This window comes from Balaenoptera acutorostrata, chromosome 3, assembly GCF_949987535.1.
Source record: "Balaenoptera acutorostrata chromosome 3, mBalAcu1.1, whole genome shotgun sequence".
NCBI classification, from domain to species: Eukaryota; Metazoa; Chordata; class Mammalia; order Artiodactyla; family Balaenopteridae; genus Balaenoptera; species Balaenoptera acutorostrata.
Window position 1 is genome coordinate 60196247 of NC_080066.1, and position 26757 is coordinate 60223003.

At 40.1% G+C, this 26757-nt stretch overlaps 1 protein-coding gene across 3 annotated transcripts; it reads left to right on the plus strand.

Moving 5' to 3' along the window:
• The first annotated feature begins 1920 nt into the window (after positions 1-1920).
• HYKK (hydroxylysine kinase) lies at positions 1921-26757 on the plus strand. 3 transcript variants are annotated; one of them, XM_007173436.2, is made up of 5 exons: positions 1921-2169; positions 6274-6624; positions 7478-7617; positions 16664-16847; positions 24772-26757. In XM_007173436.2, exons 2-5 carry the CDS (start codon positions 6279-6281, stop codon positions 25230-25232), a joined length of 1131 nt encoding a protein of 376 aa, XP_007173498.1. In that variant the 5' UTR covers positions 1921-2169; positions 6274-6278; the 3' UTR covers positions 25233-26757. The 3 variants fall into 3 exon arrangements, with proteins under 3 accessions (XP_007173498.1, XP_057400220.1, XP_007173499.1); XM_057544237.1 differs by lacking the exon at positions 24772-26757 and adding an exon at positions 21905-22104; XM_007173437.3 differs by lacking the exon at positions 24772-26757 and adding an exon at positions 19912-21549.

Here is a 26757-nt window from a genome sequence, read left to right on the forward strand (position 1 = left end):
TGTGTTCAGTATACAAAAACAGAACATTTATTGCAGAAGCAGATGTATATGTAATCCCCACAGAATTTGCTTGTGTAATGACAATTGTGTTGTCTCTGAATTTTGTGTTTACATGATGATGGCACTGAATTTTTAGCATTTTAAACAACCTGCAATATATAGTTGTATCATAAAACTAGTGGGCTATTATGTTTTATAGGATGTTTTATAATATAAAATCATACCTATAATCTCACTCTGCAGATTGTTCATTTTGTTTCACTCCAATTTTTGATCACTAAACTCTTTGAGAGCCAATACCTAAGTGTCCTAGTGGCCAGATGGAGAAGGAAAAAAACTTGTTAATACAACAGTGACATGACATTTCTTGTCTATCAGATTGGTGGAACTTTTTTCATTATCATGGTATCCAATATTGGCATTATTGAGGAAAAACATTATTTGGTAGCATGTATTAAGAGCCTTAGAAATGTTCATTCTCTTAGACCCAGTAATATGACTGAGCAGTGTATCTTAAAGACATTAACCAGATCAATAGAGGTGGAATAGTGAGAGGGTGGAGAGAATTCAGGACCTGCCTGAGGGAAGAGAATGCAGAGGGGCCTAACAAGGCCATTGGGAGTCAGATTCTGGTTACAGATAATCCAAATCAAAGTTTGTCTTTGACACCCTAAAGGAATGAGACATCAAGAATACCGCCCTAGGGCTGTAAAAAAGCCCTGCTACTTGGAAATTAGAAGTGAAGCAGATAAGAACCATATCTAAAGGGAGAAAAGAGGCGATCTCTCAATAGGTGGTTGATAGCGTTTTGGGAAACCACCAAGTCAATCAATCAAGGTCACTCTAACCAGAGTGTGCTGTATCCTGGGCGGGGGCACAGGGGGAGAGGGAGGTGTGTATGGACAAAAACAGACCAAGTTGCAGACATGAGTTATGTCTAGAACTCTCCAGTAGAGAGAGTGCTCTGTACTACCAGGTTCTGCTTGGTTGCAGACGTATATCAAACTGGCTATCAGAGCCAGGTGCCTTTGACAATTAAGGTCACCCAGCCAGCCTGGCTGTTATGCCATGATTCCCAAGGCAGCCTCCTGATAATCATGTGGTTCTGCACTTCCCTGCAGAGGGAGAATCCACTGATTGAACTACCTAAATAAGGATTCTGATCCAATTACCAGTTCTATTTCTCAGTGTAAATGAATTACTTATCACACCAGACCTGAACTGTGGTCACCTCAGCCCCCGGGGTGACCTGTTAGGGCGGCCTTCACGCTTCCTTTACATCTTGAGAATAGAAAACTCTGCACTGTGCAAGAGCTTAAACTAGAAGTTGGGTGACCAGGTCTGGTTGAGGCTCTGTGCCCTCTAGACTTCAGTTTCCCCATCAATACAAGGAACGTGTGGACATAACTGATAAATTACACAGTTTCACGTTCTAACATTCCAGTATCCCGGGAGAGCCAGGTCCTGTGCAGAACGCTGCCAGGCCAAACTCCCAGGTCCTCTGAGCGGAACTCTTGCTGTTTTGGGGGACACGATGGGTTTGAGGCCACCTCGGCCACGCTTGCGAAGCCTCTGGGATACGTGTTTCCAGCAGGAGGGAAGGGAGGGCGAGGAAAGAAAAACGAGGAAGCGAATTCTACCCAGACAACTAGAATCCTGAGATAAGGCCAAGAAGCCTCCGCAGCTACGTGGACTGGGAGGAACTGCAAGGTGCCACTCAAGAGCTGAAAGCCTGCTAAATGGCTACTCACCAAAGGGAGGGGCGGGGCGGAATCTGGAAGAGCCAATCATAAACAAGAAATCCAGTTTTGTAGTGAGGTAGCCGAGTTCTGACTGGGGTGACCACCGAGAGAAGGCGGGGCAGGATTGCAGAAAGACCATCCGAAACCCAATCTCGGAATTTCTGTTCGCAGCCTCTTAGGCAGGCCGGGGACGGGGCTGAAATAGCCCAGGTCGGCCTGGACGGGCCTCGCCTTCCAAGAGTCTGCGCTGATTGGCGGCGGTGGGATCTCGAGGAGCCAATCAGAAGTCAGGACTCTCGGTCCCGGACGAGGGGCGGACCCAGGAGCTGTGAGTCAGGCGAGACCTCCGATGTAGAGCGCAGGACTGCGGCTAGAGTCCCTGGCTGCTGGAGAGCGGGAGTCACCTCAGGACCTCGGGTCGTTGCGGGTGAGCTGGGTGGGGAAAGCAGAGACGAACCCCAGAACCCTCTGGGAGGCTGGCCCAGAGAGCAGGGAGGCTTGCTGCAAGTCGGGCCAGGAGTCATGAGCCTCGGGCTTCTCCCGTCCTTGATCCACGTCAGACTCGCTGCGTAGGTGATGCGCAAGTCACCTTCCTCCCTGGATCGCACCTGTAACCCAGAAGGGCTGGGTTGAGATCCCAGAATTGGGGCGAGGGACCCGAGAAGCCATCTGGTCCAACCCTGCCAGACCTGTGTGGAGACCCTGACAGAGGGGAGGTACGGCGCCTGGCACTCACGGCCAGGTGTCTGGTGGGAACAATTTCTAGGGCTCGACTGGACCTCACTAACGTAATAACGCTCTGAACTTGTGCGTCCTCCTCCTCCCTTATTTTCCTGACTCTTCTGCAGCCCGCTCGCCCACCACTCTTTCCCTCTCACCCAGAAGGAAGACACTCACAGCACCCGTTGTTGTTGTCTGAAAGACTACAGATTCTAGTTTCCCTGCCTTTCTGTTTCCTGATCCCCTTTGAGGGTAAACGGCCCCATAAGCCTACTGAGTAAAGGCAACCCTCCTTTCGTTAGTTCCTCTGATATTTAATAAGACTCTGGGCTAGAGTCTGGGCTGGGGATACAGAGATTTACTGGGTATAATCCTTGCTCTCCAACCTTGGAAGGACATAGAAAGAATTGCAGGTCAAGAAGGGCAATTTGGAAGACATGCTAAGGTAGAATTTACTAGACTTGGTAACACTTTGAGAGTGAGGGAGGGGAATCAAGAATGACTCCTGTTTCTTTTCTGGCATACTTTACACAAAGTGCAGAGTTTAAGGTCCAGCTCCCCTGGTTGTAGGACAAAGGTTTCGAGATTCTGGCATAAGCCCTGGAGTTGGAAAACATTTGCTTGCTGAGTGCTTTCTCAGAAGCCAAGTGAAACACTGTTGGCAGGAAATACAGATCAACTACCTACAGGATTTGAGGTCCCTTCTTTGCCCCCTCCACCCATACAAAAGACATTTGGTTAAGACAGACATCTCTTAACATATTTCTCTGTATTTACTTACTTACAGCAGCTGACTTGATCTGTGTCATTAGTTCCATAATTTGGAGTCTTTGTAGACAAAGAAAAAAAGGCAAATTTAAGCTCAAAAAGAAAGAACTTTAGAAAGAGAATGTTAGCACTAGAAGGGATTTTTAGGGATGACCTAGTCCAACTCCCTTTTAGAGGAGATGTGAATAGTCCAAAATTTCAGAGGCTAGGTATAAAATATGTTTTATTTCTCCCAGCAGAGCAACTCTTTTCTTCATTTAAAAAAAAATTGTGGTAAAATACACTTAACCAGCACAACTTTTTCTTACACCAGGCTGTCTTTTGATGGCTAGAGCTGCCAACATTGCTTTACATTGCTTTAGAAAACAAGGGCGCTTCATGTAGAGGCTTAACAAACCCCATTCAAGAATGTTATAGAAACATTTTCTAGACTGCCTAACTAACTGCCTCTAAGGGTCCTTCCAACTTTAAGTATTTATAATTCATATCAAATTCAGAATTATCCTGACAACTTTAATGCTTTAGGATTTGAAAAATTACTTCAGGATTTCATCTTGAATTTAAAGCTTTAGTTCATATTACATTCTGAATATGGGCCTTACACCTGTTTGTAAATCTCCAGAAGGAATGTTAAAATCCCATGTGAAGTCTTAAGCCCATATATGATGTGACGGGATATATTGGTTCCCAGAAGTTTCAGGTGCAAAGATGATTTCAAACCCCATTTAGACTTTGTCACATGTATTTAGTAAACAAAATCTGAACGACTTAATTTGCTTCTGAAAGCAAATGCACTGGTCAGAAAGCAGACATGAGAAGCAATTGGCAAGAATGCAATAACTATAACAGGTGGTGGAAACCTACAGTGGCACAAGGGGCTATGCAAGTTTAGAGGCAGGAGGAATCACTTAGGTTAGGAGGATCAGGCAAGGAGGGATGGGGAGGGGACTGGCATTTGGGGTTTATACTCGTATCACTTGAGTCATCAGGCTATAGTCTTGGGGCTGAGTCAGGGAGGGGGTCATATAGGAGAGCCCTAGTGTACCTCCCTGAATTTTATCCCTTTCCCTTCACTGGAATAAGTTGGACTTTGGCTGTCATAGATCTGAAGTGATTAGACATTAACAGGCATATGCTGTGATTTGGGGAGCTCTGAGAAAGTCCTAAGACCCACCCCACCACCTGTCCTAGCCAGCCTCTCACAAAGCCTTTTTTTTTTTTTTAAGGTAAAATTTATATACAGTGACATTCACAGATCTTACTCTGACCTAAGTTTTAAGCTAAGTTTTGACAAATGTTTACACCCATGTAACCAAAGCCTAGTCAAGATACAGAACATTTGCCTCCCAGAAAGTTGTTCCCTCATGCCACCTTCTTGCCAGAAGCAACAGCTGTTCTGATTTCTATCAACAAGAGCTGTTTATGAGATTCTTTTTTTTTTTTTTTTTAACTTTTGGGTTTATTTATTTATTTATTTATGGCTGTGTTGGGTCTTCGTCTCTGTGCGAGTTGCGGCAAGTGGGGGCCACTCTTCATCGCGGTGCGCGGGCCTCTCACCATCGCGGCCTCTCCCGCTGCGGAGCACAGGCTCCAGACGCGCAGGCTCAGTAATTGTGGCTCACAGGCCCAGCCGCTCCGCGGCATGTGGGATCCTCCCAGACCAGGGCTCGAACCCGTGTCCCCCGCATTGGCAGGCAGACTCTCAACCACTGCGCCACCAGGGAAGCCCCCGAGATTCTTTTTATATAACATTACATCCTTTGAACAGCAATCTAAATTGCACCCTAAAATGCAACCCATCCCCAAGATGTTATTAATTATTTACAATTTACTATGAAGGAAGGATTGGAATAAAACTATTTTGGGAAAAGGGGGAAGCGAGATTGCAAGGATCTTAAATATTTGGGTCCTAAAGGATATACAGAAGCCTTACATTGCCTTCTATATATATATATATATATGCTCAGGAAATATGCCAAGTATGTGCAGCAGAGGGTGGCATTATCAAGGAGAAGAAAACAGTCTCCCCCATCCTATATATCCAACTCATATTTACTAACTCAATTCAAATCCATCTTCTCAAGAATATCCTTAGGCTGTAGTAATTTCTGTCTCCCCTGAATTTCTACCACAGTTTTTGTAGATATTAATTTCATAGGTCATAAACTCAGAAGCACCTTTACTTTTTGTAAGCGACCTTAATTTTTATTTTAAGCCCCTATTCTGCTTAACAGTAGAAATTTTATTCTTTACAATTTAAGGTAAACTCAGTCACTTCAGTGATAATTCAGTCATTTCAGGTTTATACTCAATTCAGTGTTTTCTTTGGCATTCTATCAGTTTATCACTTAACTGCCTTATAACTTGTTTTGAACAGCTTTTATGTTTTTTTATTATTTGGGATATCTGTGACTCTGAGTTGACTTTTCAGAGCCCTCTAAGTGCATTTCCTGTCTCCCACAGCACTTCACGTGATGCTTTGCACATCAGTACACCCTTCAAAGTATGTGCAATAAGCTAGATGATGACCTTTATAATTTAACACAGAAAAGTAAAATCACTGTATTTGAATTTATATTTTAAACCAAAACTGATGGTAATATAGTCCAAAGTACATAATTATGGATTAGGAGTCTAGAGTGCTGAGTTCTCACTGTAACTTTATATATAACTTTGGGCCAGACACTTAACCTCTCAGGACCGAACTTCCCCCTTTAAATAAAGTTCATGGTACTGGGAGGGGTGGAGGAATTGGTGATATCAAGGTGCTTTCCTGGTCTTCATTCTGTCCCTGGAAACATACCTTTTGCTTGCGAGGTGAGTTTAGAAATCATTTATGGTACAAGGATTTTTATTCACTGCTTTTTTATCTCATACACTCATTTGATTTTTTTAACTTTATGAGTGAAAATTCATAATCAAGAGAAGTACAGAATCAGTACTGGGAAACATTATTGGTCTGTCTAAGAAAAATATTTTAAATAAGTATATTCATTATATGTCCCCTTTCTAGTTTATTTGTTTGGGTTTTTTTTTTCCTTAGAAATAATGTCAAGTGGAGATGGTCAGCAATCACAGGCTCTTACCAAACCCACTTTCAGTGAGGTACAAGCCTCTGCATTAGTGGAATCGGTATTTGGATTAAAAGTTTCCAAGATCCAGCCACTTCCTAGCTATGATGACCAAAACTTTCATGTATGCATTTCAAGAACCAAAGACACTACAGATGGCCCAAACGAGTATGTCCTCAAAATAAGCAACAGCGAGTCAAGCAAAACTCCAGACCTGATTGAAGTGCAGAGTCACATCATCATATTTCTGAGAGCGGCTGGATTTCCAACAGCCTCTGTGTGTCGTACTAAAGGAGACAACATAACCTCTCTCATGTCAGTAGGTACGAGACTACCACTGGTCATCACCTGTCCATGTGCGTTACTGCATTTTGGCTACAAGTAGAAATATCAAGAACAGGTACATCATTCCAAGTGTAGACAGGGTTACTTTTTCAGCAGTTGGGAGAAGCCACAGCATCACCCAAGTAGAGACGGGCGGATCTGATGGATGAACAACTAAGGGGACATGTGGAAACTAAGGGAACTTTTATTTTTAATCAGGAAAATAATTAAATATTTTTATTCATCAGATCAGCTGTATATTTCAGTGCTGTGATCTTGTAGAAAGAACACAGAATCAGGAATTTTAGATCCCAGCTCTGTAATTACTGTACATGTGACCTTGGGTGCACAACTTAAATTCTTAAGGAACCCTCATCTGTGAAACTTGGTTCCTCTCAATTCTAAATGCTAAGATGTATCTTTTTTTTTTTTAAGCTGTATCTAATAGAGTTCTCCAAGCAGCAGTTTGTCCCTAAAGAAGCCTGTGATTCTGAAACACTCATTTCTTTATCATACCTTCCTCGATTTTAAATTTATAAAAAATGTTTTTTAGGCCTTCACTTACCAGAGCTGGTGATTTATGTTTAGAGCTAAGGCCAGCAGACTTGGAGCCACAGTTATGTTAGTATGTAAATGGCTGGTCCCAATGTTCTAATGTCTGTCTCTTGTACCTGCTTGCTTGATCCATTCGGCCCTGCTTCACAGAATCCTACTGACTTGTCCTAGGTTAGCGTGTTTTTTCTCTTGTTCTGTATTATTCTTTGCAATAGTAATTGGAAAGGAAGAATAGCTTCTACTCTTTTTTTATTTTTTCAAGAATAATTGACAGGATATATACTTCCATCCATCTAGATAGCGGCTCTGAAATCAAAAGCTACTTGGTGAGGCTGCTGACTTATCTCCCAGGAAGACCTATAGCCGAGATTCCCATCAGCCCCCAGCTATTATATGAAATTGGAAGGGTAGCTGCCAAATTGGATAAAACACTGGAGGTAAGATTTGAGGTTTTATTTTGCTTATAAGAATTCTTTATTTGTTGGTTTTGATTTATTTTATTTTAAATACACCTAGGGTCAGACTCTCTTTTTTTTTTTTTTTTTTTTTAATTTTATTTATTTATTTATTCATTTATGGCTGTGTTGGGTCTTCGTTGCTGTGTGAGGGCTTTCTCTAGTTGTGGCAAGTGGGGGCCACTCTTCATCATGGTGCACGGGCCTCTCATTATCGCGGCCTCTCTTGTTGAGGAGCACAGGCTTCAGACGCGCAGGCTCAGTAATTGTGGCTCACGGGCCCGGTCGCTCCGCGGCATGTGGGATCTTCCCAGACCAGGGCTCGAACCCGTGTCCCCTGCATTGGCAGGCAGACTCTCAACCACTGCGCCACCAGGGAAGCCCCAGACTCTCTTTTTATATGGCGCCTCTTAACATGTGTTAGGAAGGAAATAGTGTAGTAGATGCATACATTTTATGACAGTAAAAGATTTCTTTCTGCCCAGGTCTGTACTTTACTAGTGTATTAGCAAGATTACCTACATCTTTAGAAATCCATGGTATTCTTTATGCTGCTCACTAAAAACAGTCTGCATTCACAAATTAAATCCTGAAGTTTTCATCCAGATAAGACGTAGCCAGACCTCTATATGAAGCAATAGCTGTGTTACAAATGGATTGAAATGACTTGTGTTAAGGATGTTGTGGTCCTATAGAAATGGTACCTTGTCTGACAAATATTTTTCCAGACCTACCGAAACATCTTCATTTAATCAACAAATGTTCACTAAGTACCTCTTCTATGGCAGGCACTGCGGGAAAGGTAAAGACTCTCCTGTCCTAGAGGAGTGTGCTCCAGGGGGACAGATAGACACTTTCTTGAAAAAGCAAACCACAGTTTGTATGAGTAAAACACTTCCAATTACTCACTAAATCCTAGCCAGTCTACCTCTCAAATGTCTCTACAGTCCATCTTCTTCTTTCCATTCCTGCCTTGACTATCCCTCCCTGCATTCAGGTGTTTTTCTCCTTCAATGTATTCTTTATACCAGTTCAGAGTTACTTTTTAAAATTACAGATCTGACTATGTCAGTTCTATAGTTAAAACCTTTCGGTGGCCTCTCACTGACTTCAAAGTAAAGGCCAAGGTCCTCCGCGTTCCTTTCAGACGAGGCACTGTGTGGCCTCATCCCTGCCTCTTCCCTGCTCAGTCTCATTGTCCGTCTCCCCTTTCATGCTTCTCTTACCACCAGAATAGAACTTCCCGTCATTCCCTGAATGTGCCTTTCTGTTTCATGCATCTGCGCCTTTGCATATGCCATCTTCTCAACCAGTAATACATTTTCCCCTGCTCTGCAAAATTCCTACTTATCCTTCAACACACAGCTCAGGCACCACCTCCTCTGTGAAATCTTCCCTGGACCCTTCTTTCTCTTCCCAGGCTGTACGAAGAGGATCACTTCCTTCTCTTTGCTTCATCGGAACTTGTACATCTTGTCAACCCATATGATTCTGTGGGTTGACTGGCCTCTCTGCTCTTCTTGGTGTTAATTGGGGTCACTCATGCAGCTATATTCACCTGGGAGTTCAGCTGCGGTGCTTCAGATCCTCTCCATGTGTCCCCTTCTCTTCACCTGGTGTCTCATCCTCCAGGATGGCCTTGAGCATCCTTACAACACAGCTGCTGGCTTCCAAGAGAGAGTGCCAAGAGGACAAGCCCCAGTGTACAAATGCTTATCAAGCCTCTGCTTGAATCATGCTAGCTCATATTCCATTGGCCAAAACAAGTGACATGTCTAATCCCAAAGTCACCCGGGAGAAGCTGCACAAGGGCATGCACACCAGGAGGCATTGTTCATAGGGAGCCATGAGGGTAACAGTCTATCATGTATGATGTTGTAATTTTGTTGCTTGTGCTTCCTGTTACATATGCTACATAAGAAGAAATGACCTTCTTAAGAAATTGGTCTACATCTTAATTAGTCGTCTTTTATCCTTCATGTCTAGCAATGTCAAACACATAGTAGGTATTCAAGAAGGGCTTCATAAAAAAAAATTTTTAACTAAAAAAAAAACTTTTGAGCTAGTTCTTAAAAGTTTCAAATCCATCAGTCAGTCAGAGAAAAGGAGGAAGGGTGCTCAGTGAAAGGAAAGAGCATGAAAAAATCATGGCAGTACAATGACTATGTTCTAGAACCTCTGAATAATTCACTGTGGCTGGAGTGTAGGGGTTAAACCTGAGAGAGACAGGGGATAAAGTTGGAAACATAAGGTGGAGTCAGATTATAAAATATGTTATCATATATGACACTAAGGAGTTTGAATTTTGTCTTATTTGCTTGCTCAGCAGGGAGACTTGGAGGGTTTTTAAACAGGAAAAAAAAAATTCTAATTTATAGCCCTCTGAGGGCCAATATGATAGGTAGATTGGCAGAAAGCCAGAATGGAGGCAGGGAATGCATCTAGGAAGCTAATGCAGTAATCAGGAAAAAGCTGATTGAGGGCTTGAACCAAGAAAAGGTTCAAGATATATTTAAGAGACAGAGCCAACCAAATTTGGTGACTGATTTAATGTTAAGGGTGTGAGAGAGGAAAGGACTGAGCAGGACATGGACTGTAGCCTGGGTCTGCTGGGACACAACTCCATTCTAAAGTAGGCAGGGCTCTCCTCTGGTAGCAATCAAGTGGTTGCCTCCACAGCCTGGAACAAAGGACCAGAGGGAGGGGAAGGGGGAAAATATCAGAGATGGGGTCTAGAAAGTGTTGAGATCTGTGGAAGCTAAGGCTTCCTGCCGTACAGGAAAGCAGATCAGCCTCTACGCATTTCACATGTGCTCCATTAGTACCCGGTGGGATCAGCCTGCCTGCTCCCACTCCCTGATTCTGTCCACAATTTTTTTTCCTATCTGGTTGGTGCTTTAGAGAAAAGAGTAAGGTAGAGCCTTAAGGAGAGTTAAGTGAGAAATGAGACAGGGCTGAGAACACTTTAACAATAAGCTTTAGGACATTTTTAAAATTCTCTCTACCTTCATAGACTTGATATTTATAGTCTTCTGGGAACGAGGGAAAAATTCTTTGCTACTTTATAGTAGAAGTGTATTTCTTGTAGGCAGCATATACATGACTCTTGCTTTTTTATCCAATCTGATAATCTGTGACCTCCAGTTGGGATGTTTAGACCATTTACATTTAATATGATTTTTTATATGGTTAGGTTTAAGCCTATCATCTTGTTATTTGTTTTCTATTTGTCACATCTATTCTTTATTCTCGAATTTGCTTTTTTTTCTACCTTCTTTTGGTTCGTGTATTTTTTGTGATTTCATTTAATCTCCTTTGTTGGCTTATAGCTATAACTCTGTTTATTTTAGTGGTTACTTTAGGGTTTATAGAATACATCTTTAACATCACAGTCTATCTTCAAGTTATATCACTTCATGTATGGTATATGCACCTGACATAGTGTACTTCTGTTTCTTCCTTCCTGTCCTTATTCTATTGTTGTCATACCTTTTACTTATACATTGTTATTATTTTTGTTTAAACTTTCAATTATCTTCTAAAGAGATTTAATTAGGAAAAAATGATATATTTGCCTATATGGTTACCTTTTCCAGTGCTCTTCATACTTTTTGTAGATCCATATCATTTCCTTCTACCTAAAGGACTTCCTTTAATATTTCTTGCAGTGTGGGGCTGCTGGTAATGAATTTTTTCAGCTTTCTTATGTCTTTGTTTCACCTTCATTTTTGAAAGATGTTTTCATTGGACATAAACTTCTAGGTTGACTGTCTTTTCCAACGTGCTTTAAACACATTGCACTACTTTCTTCTCCTGCATTGTTTCTGACAAGAAATCTGCTGTCAGATGGTTCCTCTGAACGTAATATGTCCTCTGTGTGTGTGTGTGTGTGTGTGTGTGTGTGTGTGTGTGTCCTTAAGATTTTCTCTATCTCTACTTTTGAGCAATTTGATAATGATGTGTCTTGGTATAGTTTTGGTCATGTTTCTTGTGCTTGGTGTTCATTGAGCTTCCTTGAGTGGATGCAGTTGAAGCAGTTTGGTGCTTTTGTGTCTTGCTTTCAATACTTGCTGGGTGGGACCAGGGCTGGGTTTAGTCTAGGGACAATTATTTCCCGCTATTAATGCAAGACCCTTCTGAGTTCTCTACCCAATGTCCCGTGAACTATGAGTATGATTGGTGGGAACAGGTGCTATTTCTGACCCTGTGTATCCAAGTACTATTCCCTCTAATCCTTTCAGGTGGTTCTTTCCCCAGCATTGAGTAGCTTCCTCATACTCATACACTGATCTGCCAGATTCTCAAAGGGAACATTCTGCAGATCTCTAGAGTGCTCTCTCTCTCTCTGTAGCAACCTGTTTTCTGGTCATCTATCCTGCAAACTCTAGCAGCTTTGGTCTTCCTAGATGCTCTGCCTCCTCAACTCAGAGAGTTCCCTGGGCTCTGCCTGGGTCTTCCCTCCCTGCACTTCCACCTCTATCAAGGCCAAAATCCGAAACAAACTCACCTCATTTGTTCTCCATCTCTCAGGGATCCCTGTCCTTCATTGCCTGATGTCTAGTAACTTTAAAACTATTGTTTTATATATTTTGTCCAGTGTTGTAACTATTTCAACCAGGAGGGTAAACCCTGTTACTCCCTCTTGGCCAGAAACTGAAATCTATATTACACTCAAAATATTTAGTATTTATTTACCTTTTTATCCCCAAATAGAAATAACTCTCTTTTCTGATTAAAAGCCCTTTCAGTGATTCATTAAAGAAAGTCAGATAAACATACAAAAAAAAATTAAAGTTAATAGTAATCCCATCACCCCAAAATGAGTCACTAACCTATACATTCTGTGAGTCTGAGACCACACTATCCCATAGTTAGTGCTCAGTAAATGTTTGTCAATTGAAAGACTTTTCTCTATGTTGACAATAATTACCATTTCACCTTGCACTCTATTTGTTTATTCAATAGATATTTACTGAGGGTTTGGTTAGTAAATGTTTAAGCATTTCTGTCGTAATAGTTTTCAATTAATTTGGGGCAAATCCATTTGTGGACATCCATTAAAAACATCAATTTCTGAACATTAATATAATTTGGATTGGGGTAGGCTCTCCTAATTAAGTGTACATTTAGGAAATTTTCTTCATATATTACTTTTATTTAGAAAGACCTTTGAATGGATTGGAAGGCTCAGGAAAGTCTCTCTACCATCCTCAGAATCCAATCTACAAAATGAGCTGTTGAGATGAGTGTCTGTTACAGAGGACTTCTTTATTACTGATCTTTCCTTCTACACTACCTGTGGCCTTTATTAATATGCCCGTTGCCATTGAGGTTTCAACTTTTGCTTCTAAATTCTGAAATGGAAAATACAGTTCTCAGGAGGAGATAGCACCACATTATTGCTGACAGTGAGTTCTGCTGTGTAGTTAACCATCTGCCGCTCTGCTGTGCAACTTATCTTAAGTTGTCTCGCAGGGGACAGGGGAGTTATAGAGGAAACCAAGAGAAGCATTCCTCACTAGGTATTATAATGCATTTTATCATGCTTTATTCCCATTGTTCATCCCCTCACCTAACCTCCCCCCATGCCTTTGCAGGTGGTAAGTTTTTAATTTCTGTATAAGCACTAGGAACCACGGAGTCTGCACAAGATACCACACAGGTGCAGAATTTTAATCCCAGGGGTGTGGCAGAGGCTGTGACTGCTCTGCTGGGGATGTGGCTGGGCCATTGAAGCTTCCAGTGGCGGGCAGGCCTGGGGGACCCAGAGTACAAGGAGCCCAGAGTCCAACGCAGTTCTGGTTGTTGCCAGAATTGAGTGTTCACAAGTGAAGGGACCAACTGATCTGTACTGGAATTTGGTTGCTGCTTGGTTCACAAATGGGCTGGAGGTCAATCTTAGGAGATTCATTTAAGTATAAGAAAGAAGAAAATATAGGGTGGGCTTATGAGTATGAGTGTGGTCAGAGCTTCATAGCAGAGAAAACAAGGTGCTTGAGAAATGGGAATTGGTGTGAGAGGTAGAGTGAGGAAGCTGAAAAGAGGTAGGCTTAGATAGGCTAATAAAGGGTAATGATTAACGTATCAGAAACTCAGGTTGGTGTGCTAAGGAGCCAAAGGATGGAAAGGCCAGAGAAGCCAGGCACATAAGCTGCAAGATTCACATTCAATAAACATTTATTTAGAACCTATTATGTATGAAATCTTTATTTCATGTCTTAGTTTATCAACAGATGACTATGAGGTTGGTATTTTTTAAATTTTATTTTTTTGAAGTATAGTTGATTTACAATGTTGTATTAATTTCTGCTGTATAATAAAGTGATTCAGTTATACTTGTGTATATATATATATTCTTTTTCATATTCTTTTCCATTATGGTTTATTACAGGATATTGAATATAGTTCCCTGTGCTACACAGTGGGACCTTGCTGTTTATCTGTCCTGTATATAATAGTTTGCATCTGCTAATCCCAAACTCCCAGTCCTTCCCTCCCCCACCCCCCCTTCGCCTTGGCAACCACAAGTCTGTCCTCTCTATCTGTGAGTCTGTTAATGTTTCATAGATAAGTTCACTTGTGTCATATTTTAGATTCACATGTTAGTAATACCGTATGGTATTTGTCTTTCTCTTTCTGACTTACTTCACTTAATATGATAATATCTAGGTCCATTCATGTTGCTGCAAATGGCATTATTTCATTCTTTTTATGGCTGAGTAATATTCCATTGTATACATGTATCACATCTTCTTTATCCATTCATCTGTTGATGGACATTTAAGTTACTTCCTAGGTTGGCTTTAGGTTGCATTTAGGTTGGCTATTATAAATAGTGCTGCTATGAACAAAGGGGTGTATGTATCTTTTCAAATTATAGTTTTATCTGGGTATATGACCCGGAGTGGGATTGCTAGATCATATGGCAACTCTAGTTTTTTGAGGAACCTCCATGCTGTTTTCCATAGTGGCTACACCAATTTACATTCCCTGTGAGGTTTGTATTGATACCTGATCTTACTGTTAAGGAAACTAAGATCTGAGATATTAAGTGATAAAGCCAGTTGAAATCCAGATCTGTCTGATTCCAAGTCCAGATCCCAAGTATTCTTCCCACTACTCCATACCAGAGTGGGATGCACGGGGTAACAGTGCTACCATTTTAGAAACTGACTCGGAGCCTTCCCTGAATGGACAGTTGCTCCATTGCAAACCCAACAAGAGTGTTATATTTTTCCTTCTTTAAAAATAAAAGTAATATATGCACATGGTAAAAATATCAGTACTGAAGCAGTACTGAAAGGTGTAAAATGAACCTTTTTTCTCTCTACCATCATTTTCATTGTTAGTTCCTTTCCAGTCCTACTCCCCAGAAGTCACAACTCCTAACTATTTTCAGTGCTTTCTATGTAGAGTATTTTTGTGATCCACAGTGACATTTAACACAGCAGATGGTCAGGAGATTCAAAACCATGTCATGTGAGGAACAACTGAAGGAACTAGAAAGGTTTACTCTACAGAAGAGACTGAGGGGCAGAAGTGCTGTCTTCAGATATCAGGAGGACAGTCATGTGGGAGAGAACTAATCCTGTTCCCGTGGCCCCAGAGGTCACAGTTGGAACCCATTGCATAGACACTATGGGAGAGGCAGATTTTAGCTCTGCAAAAGAGAGAACACAGAGCCATCTCAATAAGGGTAAAAAGTACCTCCTGCAGGAAGTATTCAAACAGAGGCTACATGACCACTTAGCAAGGACATGATAATGGTAACAGGAGCATCAGGGGGAGGTTTTCAAACTCCAGGTCATGAGAGTGGGTGTTAAAATCAATTTAGAGGAACATTTTTAAAGAAATAGAATAAAGTGAAAAATCTCAGAATACAGCACATGTAAGGTTGTAAGTATTGTTAACAGAAACATTTTTCCCCTAGGTGTGTGTTACCTGTATACCAGGTTGCAATGTAAAACATATTTCTTACTGCAAGTCATGGTCAAAAAAATTTGAAAGCTACTCCACTGGGTGGACACCAAGACCCCTTCAGGCACTCACTGTGTGAAAGAGGTCTGGACTGGAGTCTGCAGACCCGGGTCCTTCCTCAGCCCCATAGTGGCAACTCATCATCCTTCTCTGAACTTTTCTTCATTTGTGCAATGATGGTCAAAGTCATTTAGAACTTTAGATAGAGTGGTCAACATCTAAAGGCCTTTCCAATTCTAGAATTTTCTATGCTAAAAACATTCATTTATTCAACAGATATTGCTTGAGCAGTGCCTTCTTTGTGCCAGGCACTGTTCTAGATGTGGGGATACAGTAGTGAACAAAACAGGCCCAAAACAAGCTCCTGACCCTCATGGAGCTTACGTTCTAGCAAGGATAGCAAGGTAAGTAAGGAAATCATGGTGACTGTTAGACAGCATTTTGTGCCAAGTGCTTACAAAGAAAAAATAAGCAGAGAGGAGGGATATGAAATATTGGAGAGAGGGTTGACATTTTAGATGGAGTGGTCAAGGAGTCCTCCCCCAGAAGTTGATGTTTGAGTAAAGACCTGGTAGAAACGAGGACATTAGCCATACGGATTCCTGGGGTCCCCAGGAGGAGGAAACAGCAAACGTAAAAGGGTGGGAACGTGCCTGGCATGTTCCTTGAACAGCAGGGAGGCCAGTGTCGTGTGGTTAGAGGAGAGTGAAAAAAAGTTGTTGAAGATGAAGTCAGAGAGGGAGCAGGGGGCCCAGTGCAGAGTTCTTTAGAGCTGCCTCCATTCCTTTGGTAGGCCACAGATAGTGACACCTGTCTTTGCCCAGTTGTGAGGATCGGGGAAGATGGGAATGTGTTCTCAAAACTATGAGATCCTCTAGAAATATGATGTTATTACCACTTTGTGGATTAAGGTAAATGGAGCAAGTCAGTGACCATGAGAGAATGCCAGCTCTTTCCCTAAGGCACACCCAGCCCACCCTTTGGAGGGTGCAGACCTCTCCATAGTGGTTGTGCTGTTAAGAGTCTAAGAGGTTCTTTGCTTTTGATTTAGAAATTCCATCACCCAAAGTTAAGTAGTCTTCATCGGGAGAACTTCATCTGGAATCTGAAAAATGTTCCTCTTTTGGAGAAATACCTGTATGCCTTGGGCCAGAATCGGAATCGAGAGATGGTTGAACAGGTTGTTCAGCTGTTCAAGGATGAAGTAATGACCAAATTAAGTCATTTTCGAGAATGTGAGTATTCCCCCATTCAAATCAGTATTTTTCTTGATTTTTAAATTGTCAAATTTCAAACCATCAGCAAAATATGGAGGTACAACTTAGCTTTATCAAATCTTAAAACTTTGTCAGATTTGCTCCTGTTGCTTTTAAAGGATAATACTTTCACTTCCCTTAAAATTGCTATATTTGAAGCCCCCGCTAATCCCTTAAAATTGCTACATTTGAAGCCCCCTCTAAACTTTACATGATTCTACCTCTCCTCTCCCTACTAAATTTGCATACATGTTTAATATTACTACATATGTAGTAATTCATAAATTATATTTATGAATTCATAAATTATATGTATTCATAAATTACCTACAGTAGTATTTTGCGTGCTTTCAAACTTTAGATAAATGGCATCACACTGTATATTATCATTCTACAACCTGCTTTTTTATTCAACATTGTTTTTCAGATTGATCCATTTAATATGTGTAGTTCTAGTTCATTTAGTTGGTTAGCTTTAAACTGCTGAATAATATTCCATAGTGTGTGTGTGTGTGTGTGTGTGTGTGTGTTCCATAATTTATTTTAATGTAATATTTTTGGGTCTATCCTCTTGTTAATGGAATTTTAGTTGGTTCCTTTTTTTTTCTGTATAAATGATGCTGCAATGAGCATGCTAGGGCATAACTCCTTATGCACATGCACAACAATTTTTTTTTTTTTAACTTTTTGGGTTTATTTATTTATTTATTTATTTATTTATTTATGGCTGTGTTGGGTCTTCGTTTCTGTGCGAGGGCTTTCTCTAGTTGCGGCAAGTGGGGGCCACTCTTCATCGCGGTGCGCGGGCCTCTCACCATCGCGGCCTCTCTTGTTGCGGAGCACAGGCTCCAGACGCGCAGGCTCAGTAATTGTGCCTCACGGGCCTAGTTGCTCCGTGGCATGTGGGATCTTCCCAGACCAGGGCTCGAACCCGTGTCCCCTGCATTGGCAGGCAGATTCTCAACCACTGCGCCGACAGGGAAGCCCAACAATTTCTTTAGTGTGTAACAAACCTTCTGACCCAGAATGAAGTACTGGTCAAAAGGCAAGAAACTGAGGAGGCATTTCTAGCAAAGCCAAGGATAGGCTTTGCACATCCTTTTTGTCCTCTGCTTTCTGTAATAGTCAGCTTAGGCTGCCATTAAAAAAACACAAACGACTGGGTGGCTTAAACAACAGAAATGTGTTTCTCATAGCTCTGGAGACTAGACGTCTGAGATCAGGGTGCCAGCACGGTCAGGTTCTAGTAAGGACTCTCTTCTCTCTGTGTCCTCCTCACATGGTGGAGAGAGAGCCAGCAAGCTCTCCAGTATCTCTTCTCATGAAGATACTAATCCCATCATGAAGGCCCCACCCTCAGGACCTCCCCTAAACCTAATTATTTCCCAAAGGCTTCATCTCTCAATACCATTGCACTGAGGGTTAGGGCTTCAACATATGATTTGCAGGAAACTCGGTGTGGGGGTGTGAGCGGGCACAGTTCAGTCCAATAGCACTTACTTTGTGTAAACACAATATGGTTAAAAAAAAAAAAAAAAAAAGGAGTTGATTTTTTTCCCCCTCAAACCTGTTTCCCCCTCCCAGTCATCTTCATCCCGTTAAAATAGTACCCACCATTCGCTTAGTTTATCTGACCAAAAACTTACAAGTCATCAGCTTGACTTTGTTCTTTCTCCCACACTTCACATCCAGTCAAATTCTATCAGTTCTGACTTCAAAGAATACCCTACTTCTAACCCTGTTCCCCACATTTACTACTACCACTTGGTCCAAAATACCATCATTTCTCAAATGGATTATTGCTGTAGCCTCCTAACTGGTCTCCCTGTCCCATCTGCCTCCCTGCAGTATATATTCACTCGTGTCTTCCCTTTTTTTTTTTTTTTTTCTTAATATTACTTCTGTAAGATTATCCACGTTGTTGCATGTGGCTATAGCTTATTTTAACTTTTATTACTGTAGAGTATGCGATTCATAAATATACCACACTTTAGCTATTCTACTCTTCAAAGATATTTGAGTTCTTTCCAGTTTTGGTCTGTTAAGAACAGTGCTCTGTGAATATTCTTGTGTCTCTTGGTATACATGTTCATGAGTTCTTTGGGTATATGACTTCATGAGCTCAGGGGTAGGATTGCTAAGTCATAGTTCATGTCCATTTTCAGCTTCAGAGATAATGCCAAACAAGGTGGCATTATTAATGCCAAGGTGGTTGTATGACTTTGTACCACTACTAGCAGAGAATAAAATTTATATTCCTCTACAACCTTGGTACTATCAGACTTTAATTTTTGCCAATCTGATGTGTGTGTAATGGTTGCTTATTGTGGTTTTAATATACATTTCCCAATTATTAGCCATTTGGATATATTCTTTTGTGAAGTGCCTTTTCAAGTCTTTTGCTTGTTTTTCTATTGGGATTTTTTTCTCATTGATTTTAGAAGTTCAAAATATTTTCTGGATACAAGCCCCTGGTTGGTTATATGTGTTACAGATATTTTGTTCCATTCTGTGGCTTGTCTTTTCACTCTCTTCATGATATGTTTTGATGAATAATCCTTAATTTATTGGTTTCAAATATACCAATCTCTTACCTCAAGGTTAGTGTTTTCTGAAAAAAATTTTCCCTACCTGTGGTCATGAGATATTACCCTATATTATCTTCCTAAAGTTTTAGTTTTTTGCCTTTCATAATAGGCCTATAATCCATCTGGAATTTATTTTTATATATGGTGTGAATTTTTCTTATGGCTGATAAATTTTCTCACCAACATTTATTGAAAAGCCATGTTTTTCCTTTTGTTTTCCAGTACTACCTCTGTTGTAAATCAAATATGTCTTTGGACTCTATTTTACTCTATTGGTCTATTTGTCAGTCTCTGCACCCATACCACACTGTGTATCAGCTAGGCTAGGTCATGCTGCAGTAACAAATAACCCCCAAATTCTTGTGGACTATAATAACAAAGGTTTAGTTCCAACTCAAGCTGCAGGTCTATCATGGATTGACTAGGGCTCTGTGTTTTCTCACTTTGGGATTTAGACTGATGGAACTTTCACCAACTGGAATGTCGCTATGGGGAAAGAAAATGTAGTAAATTGTACACTGGATCTTAAAGCTTCTGCCCTGAAGTGATATCATTTCTGTTCATATGTAAGTGACCAAAAAAAGCTGCACGGCTGCATACAGCTTTTGGGGAAGCAGGGAATTGCAACCCAGCATGTTCCTAGAAGGAAGATAACTGGAATATTTTTGAGCATCCCTAAAGATTACCGTAGTATCTTAATTTCTTTAACTTTTAAAGTCTTCATATCTGGTAGAACATGTCCTCCCACCTTCTTGTTCTTCTATAAGAGGGTCTTGAGTATTTTTGGTCCTTTACATTTCCATATCAATTTTGGAATCAGCATGTCATGTTTAAAGACAAATTTTGTTGAGATTTTGGCTAGATTTTGGCTAGAATTGAATCTATATACACATTTGGAGAAAATGGGTATATATATTTATATTATAAGATTGAGTAAGATAATCCGTGAACATTGGTCTACCTCTCCATTGACATAGATCAATAAAAGATATATATGATGAAATTTTTGATTATCCTTTTACTGTTGACTTCTACTGTAATTGCATTATGGTCAGAGAACATATTTTGTATCAGTGCTGTCGAGTAGAATTTTCTTCAATGATGGAAATGTTCTGTATTTGTGATGTTTAACACACTAGCTTTTGTGTGGCTACTGAGCACTTGAATGACTAGTGCAACTAAGGAATTGGATTTTTTATTTTATTTAATCTTAATGAATTTAAATGGTAACTTATGGCAAGTGGCTATTATGTGGGACAGAGCAGCTCTATATGAGTTCATTACTCTGAAATTTGTTAAGATTTACTTTATAATGAAGCATTTGGTAATTTTTTAAAAATGTTCCCTGTGTGCTAAAAAGAATTTATTCAGTAGATGCTGGGTACAGAGTTATGTATATGTCCAGTAGGTCAAATTTGTTAATCATGTTGTTTAAGTTTTCTATACTATTGAGTTATCTTTTTGTCTGCTTGTTCTAATAATTATTAAGAAAAGTATATTTAAAATCTCCCAGTCTGATTGTGGATTGTCTATTTTTATTTGTATTTCTGTCAAATTTTGCTTTATATATTTCAAGGCAACATGCATATAAAATTTGAATTGTTGTCTTACTAGGAAATTGTATCTTTTATCAATATAAAGTAGCCTTCTTTATCTCTGCCATTGTTGTCTGCCTTAATGTCTACTCCATCTGACATTATATAGCTATCCCATCATATTTTGTTCTCTTGATTTTTTCTCTTTTCCATTTTTTCTTTTCCTTTTCCCCCTTCTTTTGAGTGAATTGTTTTTGTGCTAATTATTTTTGTCTTTTTTTTTTCTCTCTCTCCAGCAGTTTGAAAATTATATACTCTCTATTCTTTGAATGATTACCTTAGGAATTCTAACATGCGACTTTAACTTATCAAAGTCTGATATTATTCAAGACAATACAAGGACCTTAAAATACTTTCATTCCATTTATGTCTTTCCTGACTCATATGCTGCTGTTTTAGTAAACTTTAATTCTATATTTTTACCACAAAAGACATTATTATTTTTGTTTTAGAGTCTAGTTTATTTAGATTTACTTATATGTTCCCTTTTAATCTTCCAGCACCCCAAACCTTCTGTCTGGAGTTATTTTATTCCTGCCTGAAATACAACCTACTGAATTTCCTTTAATGCAGTTCTCTAATGGTGAACTCTCTCTGATTTTGTCTGAAAATGTTTTTTATTTTGTCTTCGTTCCTGAAGGAGATTTTCACAGCCTATAGAATTTTAGATTTCATGGGTTTAGAATTTTAGAATTCCACTGTCTTCTAGCTTCCATTGCTGCTGAGAGGCCAGCTGTCAGTCTGTTGCTTTTGTCTTTTTCTCCTTTGGGATGCTTTTCAGATATTTTCTTAAAATAATTTTCTGGGGGCTTCCCTGGTGGCGCAGTGGTTAAGAATCTGCCTGCCAATGCAGGGGACACGGGTTCGAGCCCTGGTCTGGGAAGATCCCACATGAGCGGAGCAACTGAGCCCATGAGCCACAACTACTGAGCCTGTGTGTCTGGAGCCTGTGCTCCGCAACAAGAGAGGCTGTGACAGTGAGAGGCCCGCGCACCACGATGAAGAGTGGCCCTCGCTCGCCGCAACTGGAGAAAGCCCTCACACAGAAACGAAGACCCAACACAGCCAAAACTAAATAAATAAATAAATTTATTTAAAAAAAAAAAATAATAATAATAATAATTTTCTTTCTTGATCTACTCAGGTTTCTCAAATCTGTGTGTGGACATGGTCTTTCATCATTTATGGAAAATTCTTGCCTCTGCACCTTTCTCTCTTTCTTCTCCTTTTGAGACTCCAATTAAGCTCATGTTAGACCTTCTCACTGCATCCTCTATGTATATTACCTTCTCGTGTGTGTGTGTGTGTGTGTGTGTGTGTGTGTTAATCTTTTTCTCTGCCCGTGCTGCATTTTCGACAATTTTCTAGTTTATCGATTCTCTCTTTAGCTATGTCTAAACTCTTAAACCCAACCATTGTGTTTTTAATTTTTTCATTGTGTTTTTCAGTTTTAGAAGTTCTTCTTGATTATTTTTCTAGAGTAACTGCCTTGTGGCCAGAGAACATACTCTATATCAGCACACAGGGAAATAAGGTACCATGAGCAAGAACAAGAAACTGACTATAGACACTGAACCAAAGACTTCAGTAACTACAATGATCAGGCACAGAATATAGTCACACAGCAGCCTGGTTTGGCATTTGGTTTCAAGGCTATATTTTGTCCTTCTGCCTCTTTGGACCTGCAGTAGTCTAAACAGTGGGTTGTAGCAGATTTTCTCATCCTTTTAAGAGTTGGGAAGCCCTCATCACTGCCTCCAGCTTCATGTAGTGAGTCTGATTCCCAACCAGCAGGTAGCATTTTAAGTTCCTTCTCCCAAAGGGGGAAAGCACACTGCTGATCTGGAACACAATAGACAAACCTGTGGCTTTATTCCTGCTCACTGCCCTGCTTGTGCTTGGCATTTCTATTCTGTTTTTAGTGTATAAATCTATCTTTGTTTTGAGGCTGGCTGTATATTTATTGTTTTCTCTTTTTACTTTTATCATTGCTATGTATATTGGGGTTATCAAAGAATGAATTCACTCTGCCATCTGGATCAGAACTCTTTCTTTTCTTTTGTTAATTCTCAAATTCAACAAATTTCGTCATTTTATTCCAAGCATTAAGTCGCTGTATCATTTCTTAATAGGCCATTGGACATGTGAAGAGAAGCAACAAAATGAGAGAGGTTCTTGCATGTACAGATTGCATTAGTGAAGTAACATTTCATTGATTCTAAAACGCCATTTGACTGTACAAGATATCCAATTACTTTATGAACCTCTAGGAAGAAAAAATATTGCCAGTGAAACTATGACATGGCATCAATTGTATGATGAACCCCAATATCAGAAGCATGTAGTTTACAGTAATATTCATTGCTTTTACAGGCCACCAACTGTGCCATATCATTTAACATGAATTACACAATACTAACTCATATAGAAGAAATCAGCATTATATTTAGAAGCTAATATTGTGGACTTTATATCATGTACTTATTATGAAGTACATGACTCACTGCTTCAGTAGGCATGGACATCCCCATCTCCTCCTAATCCTCACTCAGAGGTTTATTTATTTATTTATTTATTTATTAAATACATTTATTTATTTTTTTATTTTTGGCTGCGTTGGGTATTTGTTGCTGCACGCAGGCTTTCTCTAGTTGCGGCGAGCAGGGGCTACTCTTCATTGCAGTGTGTGGGCTTCTCATTGCGGTGGCTTCTCTTGTTGTGGAGCACGAGCTCTAGGCGTGCAGGCTTCAGTAGTTGTGGCACAGGCTCAGTAGTTGTGGCGCACGGACTTAGTTGCTCCGTGGCATGTGGGATCTTCCTGGACCAGGGCTCGAACCCGTGTCCCCTGCATTGGCAGGCGGATTCTTAACCACTGCACCACCAGGGAAGTCCCCTCACTCAGTCGTTTAAATCAGTGCTTCTCAAACTATCCATGGTAAAAGTTTGGGTTTTTCTCCCAACCCACTGCAGCCTGATACATGGCCCTACTGTTCAAGATTAGTTCACGGCTCACACCACATATGACTTACCATGCACATTTGACAACACCCAAACTGGCCTATACTGTTAATGAGATAAGGCCCCTGTCATACTCTTTGATGAAAAATCACTATGAAATTATCTAAACAGTCTCAATTTCTGTTTTTATTTCATGCAGACTAATAACAGTTTGTGGGCCAGCACTAGCCACAGGCCCCCCACTTCCAGTGGTACTGACTTAAAATAACATCACCTTTTCCAGTAATCAAAAGACTGGGGACATTCGGAATTACCTTGTCATCAGAAATTTCTTTTAGAAATCCTAGGTTAAAATAAAGGCACATCTGGTTCATTCCAGGACTCTTTGCTTCTTATAATAATATGAATACACACACACACACACACACACACACACACGTAGGTGTGTGTGTATGTGTGTGTATACAGTTATTTTCCCTTTACTTGGCTTATAGCCAAAATCAGGTGTTCACAATGACTACAGTCTCCATCTTCTGGCCTTGTATTGATGAGAAGCAAAAGCAAAAAACAACCACCAAAATTAACTGCTTTTATCCTTTTCAGAGGAAATTATTTTATTTCAAGAAAAAGAGGGATTAGCTCTTTATCTCTGACTGCTTATCAAATTATCTGAATGTCCATACCTGAGGAAGAGAAAAGGAAAGAGAATGAACTAGGGTATTGAACAACTGTTTTTACTAGGCTTGATTTTTCTCCTTTCAGGTATCAATCATGGAGATCTTAACGACCATAACATTTTAATAGAGTCCAGCAAGTCAGCCTTTGGAGATGCTGTATATCAAGTGTCTGGGATTTTAGATTTTGATGACATGAGCTATGGCTACTATGTGTTTGAAGTGGCAATCACCATCATGTACATGATGATTGAAAGCAAGACTCCTATACAAGTAGGAGGTCATGTCCTTGCAGGGTTTGAAAGTGTAGTCCCACTGACACCTGTGGAGAGGGGTGCTTTGTTTCTACTTGTATGCAGTCGTTTTTGTCAGTCACTTGTCTTAGCTGCACACTCTTGCCAGCTATACCCAGAGAACGAAGAGTATCTCATGATTACTGCAAAAACTGGGTGGAAGCACTTGCAGCAAATGTTTGACATGGGCCAGAAAGCTGTAGAAGAAATCTGGTTTGAAACTGCCAAGTCCTATGAATCTGGGAACTCCATGTGACCAGATAAAAATTCACACTAACTTGGGTAATTAAAAACCAATAGGACCAAATCTAATTCCATAAAGGGTTTCCCTGCATAGTTAAAGATGAATTGATGAAACATTGCAATGCACATGAAACCACTAAGGTCTTCTAGCAATTTCATGACCATTTTTTAAACCTAAGAAAGTACTACATGAACAAGCATGTCTTTCTATGGGTCTCACTTGCCTTGTGTATCAAATGTGTAGAGTGATATTCTGAATCAGATAATCTCTCAAGGTCTGTTGTAGCCCTGAGATCAATGATTTTTTTAAACTTTGAAAGGAATATATATGTATAGACATATTCACATATTTTAAATAAGTGGATGTAACACGCAGACCTAGTTAACATATCACCAACTCTATGAAGCCTTCTCCCATCTCTTTGTTGTCCAGAATCCCATTGTACCCCGTCTTCTGTATGGCATATCACTTGGTATCATGGATGATGGCTGTGTAGTCATCTAGCCTAAGAGCTATTTGAGGGCAAAAACCATGTAAAACTTTTTTTGTCTTTCATCCCTTCTTACACCCGGTATAGTGCCTTTCCCATGGTCTTTAAAAATATTTACAAAATTAATGTATCCTAGAAGAAAGGCTGGAGAAAATAAGGCACACATAATGCCTTCGGAGGAAACACAGATGGTATTCATAAGAGAAAGCTTTAACTTGTTTGAGAGAGCAGTTGAAACTGTAACTCCACAGATAGATGCCAGAACTCACTGGAACTGCAAGGAAGCAAATAACACACCCAGGCAAGGCCACTAACTCCTGAAGTACTGAAATAGTTTTCATATCGATACTAAGAAAGACCCTAAGCGGATATTTTTAAATTCTCTACAATTTATGTTTCTTTTCGTATGAATATGTAATATTGAAGAACATAGCTCACATGTACTTGACTTTAATCATACCACTGTATTTCCTTCACTGATTTCTCTTCATGTCCCCCTTAGTATGATATAGTAAATAGCTGTTTACTTCTTGTCATTTTAACCCTCCATTCTCTACAGATGACTCAAGTCTAGAACCCTGGCCATTCAAACACCTTCTCAGTAGTTATCTCTTTCAATATAAATGAGAACACATTGATTCTGTATCTCTCCATCTAATGACCTACCTATAGAGCTATCTATACTCCCCAAACTAGGTCTCTGAATTTTCTTGTATCATTCTTATATTCACCTTTAACTTCTCTGCACCTCAATTTCCTTATCTGTAAAGGTGAAGTAGTACCTATCTTATAGTGCCTGTAGTACCTCACAGAGTTAGTTGTGAGGATTTCTTAGAAATTAATGCAAAGTTCTTAGCACAGGGCTTGGCACATAGAAAAGACTTAATAAATACTTACTAAATGAATGAACCAGGTTACCCAAACCCAAAATATTGGAGAAGTTTTCTTTTTGCCTCTCTCATATCCAATCAGTGATCTGATTCTTAGGAATCAGAATTTTAGATCAGTAAACGATGATCAAATCCCTGTCCTTCCTGCCTTACTGTT